Source organism: Oryx dammah, unplaced genomic scaffold (assembly GCF_014754425.2).
Source record: "Oryx dammah isolate SB20612 unplaced genomic scaffold, SCBI_Odam_1.1 HiC_scaffold_23, whole genome shotgun sequence".
NCBI classification, from domain to species: Eukaryota; Metazoa; Chordata; class Mammalia; order Artiodactyla; family Bovidae; genus Oryx; species Oryx dammah.
Genome location: NW_024070207.1, coordinates 115,673,759 through 115,691,216, shown reverse-complemented (window position 1 = coordinate 115,691,216; position 17,458 = coordinate 115,673,759). Strand labels below are relative to the sequence as shown.

Sequence of the window (17,458 nt, the reverse complement as noted above, 5' to 3'; positions counted from 1 at the left end):
GATATTAGGAGGATGATTTTCTTTGTTTTTAATAATTAATTGAACTATTTTTAGAGTAATTCATTCCCTGCTTACATTAACTTTAATGAGAATTTCACTTTCCATCTGTCTGACATTTGTTTGACATATTTTACATTCATCAGATGATTCACTCTTTTATGGGACAATTTATGTTTTAGCCAACTCAGATTTTTTATTTTAGCCAGTTAAGGTACTGGTTATACCAAATAAAACCCATGGAAATTTAGGTGATTTTCATCCCTAGGAACAAGACAGTCTCAAAAATCCTTTTAACTTTGACTTTCAGCCTGGAGAGCAACTCCCTCCAGAGATGACTGTGGCACGATCTTCTGTTAAGGAGTCCTCCAGAGAAGGCACCTCTTCATTCCATGCGCGGCAGAAGTCTGAGGTATGAATTTTCTAGAGTGGCTACCATTCCTGATAGAACGTGTCTATAAAGATTGGTCATTCAGAATCATTACAGTCTGTCTTATAAGATTTATCCATACATAGTCTCCCACAAATAATTTGAACTGGCTTACAAAGTAAGCAGTTTTCCTCATGCCATAGTTCTGAGTTTTGTCTTAAATAGATCCCAGAGTAAATTATAGATCAGTTAGGTACTGCTCTGAGTACACAGGCCGCATCATCATCACTCTGCTGTTTACCTTTTGTCTCAGGGTGGAGCGTATCATGACCCCCACTCTGATGATGGCGCCGCCCCCAAGGAAAATAGACACCTGTATAATGATCCTGTTCCGAGAAGAGTTGGCAGCTTCTACCGAGGTAAACCCAGCTCCTAGCACCCATCCGGGTCCTCTCTTCTCTCCCCCTCACTACATCTCCAGCCCACACACCCCCCTACATTCCACTGCCCTGACTTCCGGTCAGTGGCATTCTTAGCCTGCACTGCTGCCTTCCACCACATCTTCCTGCCCTGGGTCCCACTGTCTTAGTTCAGACCCTTGTGGCTTCTGACTTGATTTCTTTGAATAGCCTCCCAGCAGCTCTCCCTATCTCTAAAGTCACCATCAAAATGGTCCCTGGAATGGTCCTTATGAAGCTGTGTTCTAACCACACCAGTCATTCGATCAAGTCATAAAATATTTATTGATGTCACTTGTGTGCCTGAGACTTCTAATTTAGAACATCAGTGAGCAATACAGCCAAAGGTCTCCACCCTCACAGAGCTCACATTCTCATGAGGAGAGAACAATACTAAATGTAATAATTACATAGAGCAGTAAAAGATAGTAAATGCTACAGGGAAAAAAAATACAACAGGGCAATCCATCGCCCCCAGCCCCAGTCCTCTCTCTCTCTCATCTGCTAAGAATCTTCTGGTGGCTTCCCATTAGCAACAGGACAAAATGTTTGTTCCCTCAGATGGCATTTTAGACTTTCTGTGCCTGGCCCTTGCTATTCTCTCCAGCTCTTCCCCCGCCGCTCACACAGGTTGTGCCCTCCTCTGACCTGAATGCGTTACTCCAAATGCTCAGACAGCTTGTTTCTGTCCCTTTTGAGAGTCGGCTTTGATTTCCTCTGCAGTGTGATGGCTTCCCTGCCCACCTAGACAAAATGAAGTGTTTCCTTCTTTGTTCTGCTCATGGTCCTTTGTTTCTAACATAACACACACCACGTGATATGGCTTCTTTGCATTTCTCTCACAAGGTTACAAGGCCCTTTACCTTTTCCTCTTTTACCCTCATTGACTAGGACACTGCCTGGCAGTTTCAGAAATATTTGTTGAATGAATAACAGAAAATCTTCAAGTGTACTTGCATGACCTTAAAATTGTGTTTTGATGTTTAACAGACAATTGTAACAAATGTTTCAGGGGCTGAATGGATTTAGGAGGGATTGACAGAGAAAGACATCCCCTTTAAGGAGCTATGTAGTAATAGAGTGGGTGCCCCCAGGCAGCCCCAGCCCCTAGTAGGGAGACAGACAGCAAGCCCACCAGGGCACAGGTAAAGTCCTGGGTCCGCGAGGCCTAACTTCTCATAATTCTGTTCATTTGGGAGGATAGCTGGAAAGGCAGAAATTGGTGGGCAACATGGCCAATGGCTTGGTCATTTTAACTAGGAATCTGAGCTAAATAAATGCGTGCAAGTCTTATTCAGGACCTAAATATATATTGACTGATTAGGCTACTCTGTTCCCTCCTAGCCCCACACTAGAGAAGAGCATAAGACATTCGATACCTTTTGATGCATTTATTATTTTTCTGATGTCACGGTTACTTTAGAATCTTATGGGGCTAAAATTTTAATTCAGATTAAAGGTAATTAAAACAAAAGTATTATAGTGTACATATAAACAAAAGTCTTTTCTTCTCTCCCTGGAAGTTTTACTTCCAAAATGGATCACACACATGTTAATTCTATAGATGTCTAGAGAGTATATGTTAATATTAAGATGTTAACTAAGTTTTTTATTAATTAGTCCCTGACCTCAAGGAACACAGTTTTATTTTGATTGCCAATTGATTACTGTCAGCAAAGCCCCTTCTAATTGACTTCAAAGTTTGGCAGGTAGAACATTTTTATTTTAGAAAGTCCAGAAATAGAAATGAAAGATTTAACTAGGTGAAACATTTGGAGACATCTCTCATTTCAGTGATGCCACTAAATCTAACTGGATGATGATCTAGTGGTATCATTGAAATGAGAGATGTTTTTAGAATATTTCTCATTTTCGTTCCTGTTGGCCAAGAGTCAAGTGAAATGGTATCATTTGTCTTTACATACAGCCTGTGTATTCCTTTTGTGATGAAATTTGTAATATATTTTGATTTATGACCAAGCTTAGAAATTGACAGAAAAAGATGATTACTCCCCCCAAAGAAAAACAGAAAAGTATCTACTCACAAACATCACGATTTGTCTTTTTGTTTATTCCTGGATTGAATACTTAGAGAAAAATAGTATTTTTATGCAAATAACCACATTTCTTTAGAATTGAGTTTAAAAAATATATAAAATTGATATGTCACCTCCTAAGTGGCAAGTCTTAAACTGTAGTTAGTGTATTCCAGCACATATAATGTTAAGAATCACTTCAGACTAAAAATAGATTCTACATAGTTGGGTCTATGATGTAAGAAAGCCTCAACTTAAGTGAATGTCAAATGGACAGGTGGGGATCATATTCATACTTTGAAATCTCCTATGATGTTTTCCAGTTTATCAGCTGTTACATTACTTTATGTCTTGAATATATTGCCTGAGTTAACTGGCCCTTGTGAGTTACTGTCATAAGCAATTGGGGGAGGGGGGGAGGGAGAGAATGTTCCCTGGAATGCCTCCATCCTCAGAAAACACAAAAGTTTTATGGAGGGAAAGTGAGGATATTGACTTACCTTTTTGTTATTTTGTTTGTGTGAGAGAAATGCAATAGAACAATATGAGAAGTGCTTTGATCAAAAGAGTACATCAGTGGCTTACCTTTTCTTTATTCAGTGCCATCTCCACGTCCAGACAATTCTTTCCATGAAAATAATGTGTCAACCAGAGTTTCTTCCCTACCATCAGAAAGCAGTTCTGGAACTAACCACTCAAAAAGACAGCCAACATTCGATCCATGGTGGGTATTTAGCTTGTTTTTACTCTTCTTTTTTCTAACTATGGATTTGAGATTTCACAGCAATTTTAACAGTTTAGCATTCTTTCTCCTACTAGGCCTTTCTTTCTCGAGAGAGATTGTTTCATAAGGGAAATGTGATTTGTCATTATTTGTAATGGTTTCTTTCAAAATGTTCAGCATTCATGTAAAAGAAAGAAAACACCCTGGGTCAGTACATACCTCATAAGTCTTCCATCGTCTTCTGACATGATTGACATCCTTTGCCGTCTTCTCCGCTTGTTCCTGTTGAATCATGTAGGAGACAGTTTGCTTAGCCCTTGGTGTGCAGTGTCTCACTCAGTTCTCACAATCAGCCTTTGAACCAGGGTAGCCTTTCCTCTCCAGATGAGAAAACTGCAGCTTAGAAAAGGTAAGGAGCCTGCCTGGTGCTGGACAGCAAGTACCAGGGAGGAGGCAGGATCTAGACCCAGATGGGTTCTGACTCTAAAGCTCATGTCTTTTACTCCTGTACTACCTGACTTTCATTCAGGGTGAAAAGAGAGATAACGGAACAACCATTTGTGGTGCCACAAAAATGTACTGGTAGTCAGAGGGCAAAATGATGTGCCAGTTTTACATATCTTTTAATCTTTGTGTCATGTGTAATAAAAATGTAAGGAGAGAATTATAACACACATCAAGTATCATTAGCATATTTTGTGGGGGGGGGGGTAAGGACTGTATTTTTAATAACGTAGACTTCATAGTCTCAGCTGCCCAGAAAGACTTCCCAGAATCTAGATGTGAGGGGTGTTTATATATTTTTCATAGGGCTATTAAGTTCTCCACCAAGAGAATAAAATGGTGCCTCACTGTAATGCACTGAATTGAGAATGAGACCAATCTCTCAGATTCTGTCTCTGCTGTTTATTGCCAGAATTCATACAGTTTGGACCCTGTTGGCAGGGTAATATCAAGGTTTCAGTGTTACCATGCCCTATAGGGAAAATAACTTATTTTTACAATAATAAAAATTATTTTCTTAAAGCTATAAATACTTTTTCTTTTATAAGCACATTTTATATTTATCGCCTTATTTATAAAATGAGAGTTTTAACATTAGTGACTCAGAGGTTAGACTCTGGAAATGAGATATCTTGACTAGTGTCACCTTTTGGCCATGTGAGCTTAAGCTCTCTGTCCCTCAGTTTCCTTGTCTATAAAATAGGCTAAGAATAGCACTTCCCTCAGACAGTATATATGATTATTAAATGAAGTAAAACATCGAAAGCATCTAGAGCAGTGCCTGGCACCATTGTGACTTGTTAACGTTAACAGCAGCAATTTTTACCATTAATGTTCTCTAACTTCAGTATGACTTACCAGGTGTCTCCTCTCCACTTACTTTACTGAGGAACTTCTGTGAGTTCTTTCTCCATAACTTAGATAAGATCTACACATTAACTGGAGAGCACAGGTACAACTCCAGTTACAGACGTTGACAGTTTTCAAGTGGTTTTGAGAATAGTGTCTAAGTTGTGAGACTACAGAAGTACAGATGGAATTGTGTTTCATCTTGGTCATTGCATGATGAAGTGGTGATGGTTTAAAAGAGTGTTGATTACAGATTAGCATGAATGAAAATTAGATAGGTCGGATCAAAACTACATATAAATGGGGGATTCACAGTCTTAACAGCATATTATTTCTGACTTTTTGATAATCAGTTTAAGTAGACCTGGATATGTGTAGAAACCTAAAAACAATTGTTTTGAAAAGAATTAGAGGCACAGTTGGGATGCTGAACTTTAGACAGGTCTTCATCAAGTCATCTGATATTGCTGTTATGAGGTTTGAGAGAATTCCAGAATTTCCAGGGAGGAATTGGATATATTCTCTTGTTCTTACTGCCCCTCATGATGGTGCTGCTATAATACTTCTCCCCCATGCATCGCATCCAGCTTAGTCTAAGTCATCCATTAAGCTCGACTTGTCTTGGTTTTTTTCCTTGAACAAGATCTCTCATTGGTTCACCATATTTATATTTGAGAGAATGCCATTTGATAACTTTTACAAAAACATGAATGAGCCTTGCCATGGTGACATAGTGAATTGCTGTTCCTGAATTGTCACTGTCCTAAGGGCAGTCTGTTTCTCCTTGTTAGTAGTACTTATGTTTCTTTGGAGAAGGGGATATTTGTAGAGGGCACACATTTCTTGCAATGGAAAACTCAAGCTACTGTATCATACTTTAAAATGATAGTGTAGTATAATATGCAGAGCTGTTATTCTAGCCATCTCAACTGTCCAGAATCCAGTTAAGAACTGGGAGATAAGCCAAAACATTTCAGAACAACAAAAATAGGGTTAATACAGTCCATTGATCATCTTTAGTAATGGGAAAACACCTCCACCCTCCCTGTGAGCCTGCTTATTCTTCTTCTATGTTGAGTTCTCTCAGTTGGCACTGAGGTTGTCAGGCAAGAAATAATCCCAGGTAATAAGACGGTGTGCAGAGAGAAAAGGATCCTGAACAGTAACTGTAGAGAGAAGAGAGGTAGTTTGACTTTTCTAATGCTCTAAAAGGAAAGTCATTTCTGGTCATTATGGTTTCATACATAGAGTAGATATCCAGGTAGAGTATATATCTTTAAAATAGGCTGCTCTTACTTTCCATGAAAAGACAAAGTGTTTAAAAAGACTGCTGTCAAAATTGGGTTAAAAATTGACACTTAAACAATAAACCAAATTAATTAGAAATCCCAGTAGTTAAGATAAGTGAAGAATTGCTGTCACTCACTTGCACAATCCCAGGCTTTCTCTTCTTGTAAAGTTATGAATACATTGGTATCCTTTATTGTCATTATAATGCACAGAATTATTCCTGTAGAATTAGTCCCCGACTTTCTACCCTCAGACATTAGCCAACCAACCCCTAGTCATACTGGCAGGGGAAGGGAGGTGACAGGGAAAGTGTCAGTCAGCTTCTCTTTGATGTACCTTCTCACTACTGCTCTTGAGGGGATTATAATGGAGCTCCCTTAGCCCTCTGTCTAACTGGTGGGTCGCTTGCCTTGAGTCTGTGAGCAGCTTGAAGTCACACCCTTTGTTTTAGTTTTTCTCTGTATTTCCAACACCTAACACTGATCCTGGCACATACAGAGGTACTCTATAAATGTTGATTGGGTTTGATTCAGTTGGTTTTCATTCCTTCCTTTTTTTAGGTGTTTCTTTTGAATTCTCTTTCTTTTTAACCCCTTATGGAAATAGTAGCTGTTCTGTTAGATAATGTTTGAGTGCCATGACTATTCAGGAAGGAGACTGTTATTGTTACCCACCCCTTCCCCACACACACACATATATACATATATTCTTCCCCACATCATGCTTGCTGCACCCCCCACCCCTCCCCACCCCCACTGTGTTTTCAGCCCTGGATAACATGCCAAGTGACAGCTGAGTGGTCCTTCTCAGAGCTCCTTTCCCTGAGACTTAGGTGATCTCCATTTGCCCTTCTCTTGTGTTGCTCCTCTGTTGCCTGTATAGTTAGTTTGCTCAGCTCAGCACACAACTGTTGACCGAATGAGGTAGAATCAATAACAGGGTCCAGAATTCACAAGTGAGATTAAATCACAGGGCTCACTCGTACCCATTGGGTGCAGTACTGGTTATAAATGTTCAAGCCCTTTTTTTCATTCATTTGTACAGCACACAGCGTTATAGGTGCCTGAGTTCCTGGCAGCTTCTCTCAATCCCTGAGTCTTTCTTGCAGGTTTTTCTCCCTCGATTTCTCTGTTAATTCTCTGTATGTGTGTGTTTCAGTGTAGCTTCTCCCTCTCTCTGCCTTTTCTCTCTCTGTCTCCCTCCCTCCCCCACTGGCACTCTTTCTTTCTCTCTGACTTCCTTTTGTGTCTTTCTTTTTGTGATGCATGCACACTTAACACTTTACTCCTAGCTTTCATCCTCTAATTCAAGGATAATTTATTTTTCTTTTTTGTTTTGGCCCCTGGAATCTTTTCCCACCTGGATCTTGACCCCACTGCCTCTCCATGGCTCCATTTTGAGGATACTTTCCTCATTATTCCCCTTTCCCTGGACTCTAGTTTATCCAATGCCTCTGAAGAGACCCTGCAGAGAGTCTTTGATTCATCATCTGTGATTTGGGGACACAAGGAATTGCAAACACCGAGTTTTATGTCCTGCTCCTCCTTCTCTTTCAGTACTGTCCCCCACCACCCCCATACTCTCACCTTCATTTTATTGGACAGTCTTCTTCCTCCTAGGGCTGGTGTCTCAAGCCTTCACTTCTTCTCATGCCAATATTCACATTCTTATAGTAACACCTGTTCCCATCCTGAAGATGTGGTCATGATGAATGTGGCCCCCTTAAAGATTTCCTCAGTTGGCAGAAACCACTTTAACAGCTGACCCTCAGCAGACCATTGAGATTTTGTTATACTTTAATTCTGATTAGTAAAAACTTCTTCCCATTAACCTAAATACTCTGCTGTCCTTCTAGGTTATGTGCAGACCCCAGTATGGAAGGACATGAGCTGTATCATAAGCATATAATGCTTTAACTTCTGGAAGCTACAAATTGTTAAAAATAGTATTACTGGTTAGATTAGATGCTCTCTGAGGTTTCTTTCAGGCTTCCCTGATAGCTCAGTTGGTAAAGATTCCGCCTGCAGTGCAGGAGACCCCAGTTCGATTCCTGGGTTGGGAAGACCTGCTGGAGAAGGGATAGGCTACCCACTCCAGTGTTCTTGGGCTTCCCTGGTGGCTCAGCTGGTAAAGAATCTGTCTGCCATGCGGGAGACCTGGGTTCAGTCCCTGGGTTGGGAAGATCCCCTGGAGAAGGGAAAGACTACCCTCTTTCAGTTCTAATAGTGGTGCTTTTATGTTTCCAGCAACTACTTACACTGTTCTGCTGTTTCCTAGAACCCTTACATAACTGAATGCTGTGCCTGGAATTTAGTTAAGGGCAGTCTGTCTTTAGACCCCATCCAAGGGTTTCATCTCCTTAATCTCAAAAGTACTTGTCATAAGAAACTTTGATCAAATAGGCCCAGTCTGTCATTAGGATGAGAGTGTTTTTCCCAGCACTACAGCATTGAGTTTACGGAATCTTTAACATTTCACTATTTCATTCTTAACTCATTCCATCATGTCTGAAGTTTTCTCACTTTCAAAATTGCTAATGCATCAGAGTCCCAATACTAATTATTTTATTGGATGTGTTGTATTATGAAACTTTAAGTTCAGAGCTTGAAACTCTCAATGAGGTTTAAAATTGTAGTTCCTAATGAGTTTCAGAAACACTTGAGCCTACAGTACATGTTTTTATTTCCTTGGTATTCCCGTTAACTTTTAGGCTAAACACTTAAGAATGAATGACCCTTGCTCCTTCAAACAGTCATGGTTTTTACTTCTTGTTTTTTGTCTGTTTGTCTCCAAATTGTTTCCTTTGTGGTCTTTGATCTTGAGTTCTTGGCTTTTCAAATGAATTTTCTATTCTGTAAATCTTTTTGTTATATTTTTAGTCCATGTTTGTTATTGAAATTAAAAAGAAGTAACAACAAATCACCAATAATCCTACTGCCCAGAAATAACTTTTTTTAAAATTTCTCTCTGCTTTATAAAAAATTTGTGTATATTTACACATATATGACTTAAAAAATATATAGTTGGGCTCATGTAGAAAGTTTTGAATCAATCCTGCTGTTTTCACTTAGTATTATAGTTGAAATATTCCTTCATATTAGTGAAAATTCTGTGACAGTGTGATTTTAAAAATAGCTTCATGGTGTTTTCTATCATGTGGATCTGTAATAGATTATATAAATGTTTTCTGCCTTCACATAGATTTAATCAAGTAAAGGATGCTGGTTTGCTCATATTTTTTAGATGTTCTAGTAACTTCACTGTTCAGTACTCTAAAACCATAAATATGAATGAATTCCATCACCTTTAAAGTTTCTACTCTTGATTTTAGGGAACAGCTAATAGAAGGAATTCAGTCATTTGAGAATATGGTTTTCCACAGGCGTCTAAATGTTCAGATTCAAAAAAGGGCCCATGGAATGTGCCTTTTTCAAGAATGACACCATTGCAGTTGTTTTTAAGACCATAAATTAAATTAAGTAACATAGGGCCTCTGTTAACATATAAGTAGTCAACTTCTTGGGGCCAGTGGCTTGTTTGCTCTCTTTTAGTACCTCCTATTTGTATTAAAGTACCTGGTGGTGTCAGTGATACAAAGCTTAAAGTCGTTATTTTAAGTCAGAAGCTTTTTTCTCAAAAGAGTGCTTTGTATTAATGCATTATCCTGTCTCTATTTTTTCTTTCCTTATCTACTTTTTATTTAGTTTTAATACATAGGTATAAAATTTTCATAAAGGAATTTTCCAATTTCAGGCAATTTTTACTTTTATTTGTAAGGTTTCTGTAGCAGCATTGATTTTTTTTCTTTTTTTAATATTCAGTACCTTGGTAAGCCACTGATAATGAACTTGTTAAGCTGGTTTTTAAAAGGTAAATGGAAAAATGAAGATACTGAAAATGTTTTTGTTTCCCTTGGAGGGATACAGAAAAGGCATCCTTCAAACGTGTGCTTTTCAGGCTCTCTAATCCTGAGGTTTTCAACAGCATAAAAATGGTCCTGTAGCATAGTTACAGATCATTTGTAATAATGTTCAAATTGCTAGTTCAAGTGAGCCTTTGCCAAAGGCTAATCATTAACCATGCTTCATGATATTCAGTTCCTTCTGTGCTTTTTAGAGGTTCTTTATCTATGTGCTTGATTCTTCATGGCTATTTGAACCTGGTGTCATGCATTTTTAGTCTTCATTATATTTGTCATATAATGGTAGGAGAATGATTGAAAGATCAATATGATAAAAATGTCTTCCCATTTAGGAAAAGTCCTGAAAACATTAGTCATTCTGAACAACTCAAGGAAAAGGAAAAACAAGGTTTTTTCAGGTCAATGAAAAAGAAAAAGAAGAAATCTCAAACAGTAAGTAAATGGCCAATTTCTATTTACAATGGCATACAAGTCTACATTAGTCTGTGGGATCTTTACACTTTGTACATGGCAGTCAAAGTGAATTATTTTCTTACTGATACTTGATATGCATATACTTTATATGTTTCTTTCTCAAATTCTATACAACTTCCTCCTCCCACAGAGCCTTTTCTAGATTCAACAGAACCTCTAGGAATAGGAGAAATTTAATTTGGATGAAAGAGAATGCTTTAACCCTCTTTCAGTAAATACCTTATCTCTATGGATTTATATTCATGTAAAAGTTATGAACCTTCAGGATTTATTTCTCTCTGAGGGTTAAAGATATGTGAAAATTTAGGAAATGGTTTTGGTTTGTGTTTAAATCTTAGAATTCTTAATTAACCATCATTCATCATTCTCCCCTGGCTGGTTATCTGATTCCCATGTTGCATTTCTGGGCTGCCTAGTCACAGGAGCTAGCATTTGACATTTCAGGGCTTGCTTTAGTAGGAGGACATGTTTATCTTGTGATTGAACTGGGAAATGGAATGAGTCTCATCTTCTGAGAGCCCTCCACCTGAACCAAGGGCTGGCTGCATGAAAGCATTCATGTCATATCACTGAACCAGGCATGGATTCTGCTGGTTAGTGACTTGAGAACACATGGAGAAGCCAGGCCTCCAGGCCAGTGAGAACATCTTCACCACACGGAGGCATGCTTTGCTTTATGATACCTTTGAGTCTAGACAGGGTTGAGTCGGCTATTTTTAATTATTTTGTTTCTAGTTTTACTTCATATGTGATTGACTCTCACTTACTTAAAAAGGAAAAAGACATAATCAAAATGACCTGCTCAGATGGACTTCATTGATTTCATCTCTTAAAATGAATAGATTAGACTCGGTTTTTCTGAGGTCTGTTCCATTTTGAAAAGTCTTATGACTCAATGGTAAGTAATGGTGAGATGATAGTAACAAAGAATATATTTGAAGTAAGGATTTAATAAAGGCCTTTCTAGATTACTGGGCTTCCCTGGTAGCTCAGAATGTAAAGCGTCTGCCTGCAATGAGGGAGACCCAGGTTCAATCCCTGAGTCAGGAAGATACCCTGGAGAAGAAAATGGCAACCCACTCCAGTACTCTTGCCTGGAAAATTCCATGGATGGAAGAGCCTGGTAGGCTACAGTCCATGGGGTCATTTATCTTCCTTGTTTGTTAAATTTATGATGCCATTATAATATAAATATGAGCTCATTAGAAAAAAATGTCAGAAAATTTGAGAAAAAAATGATAATTTCCAATCTTACCACCCTATCTCAACTAGTATTAGGATTTTGGTGTATTTCCTCCTAGCTTTTTAGCCAGTGCATATGTTTATGGAAAGAAGGTAGTTTTTTAGTTTGCTTTAAATAATAGTAGTCATTCTAGTACAATTTTGTATTCTGGCTTTCTAATAGTGTTTCTGTCACACATACACACAGTATGTATGTTACTACACAGATTTTATTATCTTCATTTTAATGGCTTATAATATTTCTGAAATGTTCATTTAAAAAAAAAAGCTGGCTACATTTCTAATTGAAACTCACTTAAAGTAGAAGGTCCAATCAAGATGTCGCTTAGTCACATATTAACTACATACTTTGTTTAAACCAGATGAACAAAACAGACCTGATTTGAAGTAGTGAGGCTTAAAATATGTACAGTGCTAATAAAACTTTTATTATCTGTGGAACATATTTATGCATCGTGAATATTAAATTTAGATTACCTCCTCCTAACCACTTATTATTTAGAGATTGTTTTGGTTCTTAACCTCAGGCCCATAACCATTGTGGGGTTGATTAAATGGAAGTAGCAAGAACAGGAATTGAAGGTGTTTTTGTGTATAGATTTAGCTTTTGATGCCTGCCTTAGACCTGCATTAAACCTGTGGCTCACCATGGCATGAGTCAAGTGTGTACATGTTGACTGTTACTCAGGATCTGGTTTGAATTTTAGATGTATAAATAGTGTAGGTTAGGGTAAATAGGATATTTACTATTCTCTAACATACTCTTCACTTGAACTTACTTGTTTCAGGGTTTCATACTTTTCATTTTTGATATGTAAAGTAACTGCAAATAATCTCTGCACAGGTCACAATGACTTAAGCCTTCCAAACCAAAAGTTGTTTATACCTCTGCATTTTTTAATTAAAATAGAAAAGAAAATGTTTAAAGGACTTTGATATCTAAAGTAAGATTTCCAAAGAGCACTCAGTGTAGTATTTCCTGGCAGACCACAGGCTGCCAAGCTTGATATTGTGGTAACTGCCTCCTTCAAATGAGCATTGGAACAGAATTAAATTCAACTTTTCTTCGCTCACTAGAACTCAGCAAAAGGAAACCTAGGTAAATGAACTTTGAAGGACTTAAAGCATTGTGGCCTTTGCACAAGATTGAACAAAATGAAAACTTGATACCCAGTGCACAGAGAGAAGTCTCTGGATCTTAAATCTAGTTTAACCCCTTTATTTTGCTGATATAGGAACTGCCCAGGCAAGTTGTAACCTGCCTGAAGTTGCACAGTCAATTTGGAGAGCCCGAGGTGGGTTCTCTTGGATAGCAGGCCCAGCTCAGTCCCTGCCAGGGTCCCACCAGGAGGTGTGGAGCGCCTCCTGCTGCTTGTTCTTGAGAATGCTCTCTTTTTTTAATGTGAATTTTTTAATTGAAATATAATTGACTTACAATATTATATTAGTTTTAGTTGTATAGCATTGCGATTCAGTATTTTTGCAGTTTATGGTAATGGCACCCCACTCCAGTACTCTTGCCTGGAAAATCCCATGGACAGAGGAGCCTGGTAGGCTACGGTCCATGGAGTCGCTAAGAGTCGGACACGACTGAGCGACTTCACTTTGACTTTTGACTTTCATGCATTGGAGAAGGAAATGGCAACCCACTCCAGTGTTCTTGCCTGGAGAATCCCAGTGACACAGAAGCCTGTTGGGCTGCCGTCTATGGGGTTGCACAGAGTCGGACACAACTGACGCAGCTTAGCAGCAGCAGCATACTGAATTAAAAGTTATTACAAGATAATGGCTAGAATTTTCTGTGCTATGCAATATCCTTGTTGCTTCTCTATTTTATTTATTATTTTTTTCTAATTGGAGTATAGTTCATTGACAGTGTTGTGTTACTTTCTGCTGTAATAGCAAAGTGAATCAGTCATACATACACATATCTGAGAGCTCTCTTATGGCCTCCTTAGCCACACAAGTTAAACTCTTCACGGATCCCTATCTTGGAAACAGGAAAACCTTATGGGCTGTTTTTCTTGAATGTTTTCAGACACACCGGTAAAAGATGATCTGAACTTTCACAGACATTCTGGTGCTCTGACAATTGAAATATCCAAAACAGGGTAAAGTCATGCCAAAAAATCATTCACTATTGTAAAGGTGCCTGCTTTGACTCAAGCAAATCTGGAAGCCGCCTTGGGAAATCTGGCTTCAGTTCCACATTCAGACAGTTACATAAGCCCTCAGAGCATATGGTGACTTTGCCAACTTGGTAATTGTACCCTAGTTAGTTAGTATCTCAACTGGTAATCATGCTTCAGTTTGAAGATTGAACTTTCTTTTTCTTTACTTTTGTGGCATATTCTGCATTGTACCAGCTATTTTCCATGGCATGAATACTTCTCACAGTGTAGAGCCAGGCTTCTTCCTCAACAGTAGAATCCTGCAATACTGATACATTCCCCTTCCAAGCGATGTTTTCTGGTTTAAGAGTTGACCACGTTCAAAAAGGTTTGCAGTATCTTTTTCTTTTTCCTAAATAGGCATGTGGATTACATGAGATTATTTAGTTGCTTAAGTCCCCTCTGGAGATTGGGAAGAGATTGAAGTTCATCGATAGCCCTTCAAACATAATTCTTTATAACAGTCATATTTCTGATAATAAATAAATCCTTAAATGTTTTATAAGCTGAATATGAATATATGTGTGTAAGTCTCTAGAGACTTTCCTGCTGTAGGTATTGATGCTGTCCAAAGGTTCTTTATACACATAGAAGTTTCTGCATGTCTTGAATTTACATTATTGGCATCTTCATGTCCAGGTGAGAAATGACACAAAGCCTCTCTACATGCACACACAGCACAGAGATTCTTTCAGTGACTGTTAATATTTAGCAATTTGAGGGCATCCAAGGGCTAGGATTTTCGATAAGAACACCTTTTTTTTTTTTTTTCCTTGGCAATTAGTTTATTTGTATCTTATATTGCAGACAGATTCCACCAACGGGGAGAATCCAAGCATCAAGAAATCCCTCTTTCCTCTTTTTAATTCAAAGAATCATTTAAAGCATAGTTCTTCTTTGAAAAAGCTTCCTGTAGTCACTCCACCCATGGTACCCATTTTTACGTATGGTAGCCCTGAAAACTGCTCCAGTAAACTTGTTTTACTGATGACAACAGCATGTCTTTTATTTTCATGGGGTCATATTCTCTTTGTGCTAGTTAAGTACCTGAGCCAGTTCCATAAATTCACTGAGATATAAATTTTTTGACATTCTGGAATTTCTGAATCAGTTAAGGAGGTTGAAGCATAAAGGGCTATTAAACAAACCAACTAGTGAAAGGCTAGTTTGGGTTGTAAATTAGCCAGTTGTTGGCAGACAGTATTCATGAAATCCCTTATTTCCTGTAAAGAATTCGATTAACATTTACAATTAACAAATGTCTTTTCGTTTGGCTCACAAAGTTTGTTGACACTTGGTTGGCAGTTTGTTTCTTTGAAACCAAGTTAAATTGACCAAATTGAGTGAGCTTGCAGGCTCCATGAAAAAACAACTTCTGTTAGTTGGTCATTTGCTCTTTCCTTGCCTGGCTCTAGCTTTTGCTGGTCACTTAGTTGAAGGCCAGGGCTTTTGCTTGGCATTTGGCGTTACTCTCCTGTGTTCACCAGAGTCGGTGAGTGGACCAATTGCATTTATCTGGAATTTGTGGCACAAATTTCCAGCATTTTCATAGTGCATAATGCTAGACCCAGATTTCCTGGGCAGTGTCTTGGGAATATGATTCAAATCATACTTTGTCACTTTGCTATCCTTGAAAGCCTGCTAGACTTCTTTGGCACCACCAAACACAGTGTTTGGATCATTTTCCCAGCAGAAACACATTTTTGTTTTATTGAACTGGTTCATAACCTAACTGCAATATGGAATGAGGATACGACAGCAATTCCTGGTACAGCCCAATTTAACTGCTCTCTCTTACAGCGACTAAAACTAACAGCATGGGAATGCTTGAAGGGTTGAGGTTTAACAAAGCTGCATGACATCTGCCAATTTTTCCTACCACAGGGAAAATTATTAAGAGGGCAGCAGACTTTAACTAGCATCACTTGCATTGTGAACATTGGGAAAGTTTTGATTTCTTTTTTTATCGAGTCTTTTCTTTGGAGGGGAGGGGACTGAGTTTTGGTTTGGTCGGATTTGCTTTTGTTCTCTTCTTGGGTGTGGCTGCGTATCCTAATAAGGCTTACCCGTGTGCTTATTGAATCCCTGTCTGTATTCTGCTCTAGGTGCCCAACTCTGACGGCCCTGATCTTCTGACATTGCAGAAAGCCATTCACTCTGCTAGCACCCCGAGCAGCAGACCCAAGGAGTGGCGTCCTGAGAAGATCTCTGATCTACAGACCCAAGTGAGTAGTGCCTGCATCACTCTTAGACTCTCAGACTCTGCGGTGACTGGTCTCTCCTGAAGAGAGGGCAGGGTTGAGAAATTTAGCCTTTCAGTGTTAGAGCAAAGCTGAGAGTCTCCCCAGAACATACCCTCAGTGATAGCCAGATGCATCTTAGGAGTCCAGATGAATCTTGCTTCAGTGACCCGTGTCCTAATGGAGAAAAAAGGGGAGCTTCCATTAGTTTTCACCTGAGGGGAGGGGAGAACTGAATAAGATACATCTCCAGCCCAGAAACACTCTGCAGCCTAGGAGAGAGAGAAAATCCACAGATAACAATAATTCTTGGTAACAGTGAGGCATGCCATAAAATGTGAGGGAGGGTAAGAGGATGTAGTGCGAGCACCTTGAAAGACAGATATAATACACTTTCTTGGAAGACTCTTTAAGCTTTTGAAATCTATACTAGTTTTGATAGAAAACTGGCAAACATTCACATTAGGAACCACATATTAGACAGTATGTATAGTCACATTTCCCTGCATATGGCTTGTATGCCATAATTTCCCTGTCATACAAGCCAGATACTGAATCCATAAATTTTTCATGTAACTGAGGTCTTATCTCCTTGAAGCAAACTATTTGGAAATTTTAAAATATTATATATCTTTGGTGTTACATAATAATATAATCTAACTTGTTTTCGGTTGTATTCAATATTTTCTAAATCTCTTATTCTTCTGAACTGTGAGCTTTAGAGGCACTAAGGTTATGTGTGTCTATAAATGACCATGGATGTCTGTGATTTGGAGGAAGAGGTTCTGTTTTTATAAGTTTGTTGTTTACTTTCTCTAACTATAAGCTGTTACTTAGAGCTGCTGACAAGAGCTCCCTAAATTTCAATCATATTTGCCCAACCATTTATATTTTCTGCTTGTAATGTATATAGGCTGGAGGGAGGGTGCCACCTACCATGGGCACCACAGAATGTTTCTGGACAGACTCTGGAATGGCCATTAGGAGGACACTTCCCCAGGAGCAACTTCTCCTTGAGTCAGTGCTCAGGCAGTAGCCTCTGGATTTCAGTGCCATCTTCCCTCGAATCTTTAGTGTGTCTTGAGATTATCAACCGTCTGCTTGGCTTAAGGCCTTTGAGGAGTGACAGCCAGAGATGCTTGTGGCCCGTTTGTCAGGTTCTGTGGTGAGGGCCATGAATG

At 38.8% G+C, this 17,458-nt stretch overlaps 1 protein-coding gene across 1 annotated transcript in view; it reads left to right on the top strand.

Annotated features, from left to right (window-relative positions):
• The window catches only part of CDKL5 (cyclin dependent kinase like 5), a 169,088-nt gene that overhangs the window by 150,370 nt on the left and 1,260 nt on the right, over positions 1 to 17,458 (top strand). Inside the window, exons 13-17 of the mRNA XM_040266544.1 lie at positions 308 to 409; positions 681 to 786; positions 3,462 to 3,585; positions 10,483 to 10,582; positions 16,143 to 16,262. Coding sequence (XP_040122478.1) covers positions 308 to 409; positions 681 to 786; positions 3,462 to 3,585; positions 10,483 to 10,582; positions 16,143 to 16,262 — 552 coding nt within the window. The remainder of the gene's footprint in view (positions 1 to 307; positions 410 to 680; positions 787 to 3,461; positions 3,586 to 10,482; positions 10,583 to 16,142; positions 16,263 to 17,458) is intronic.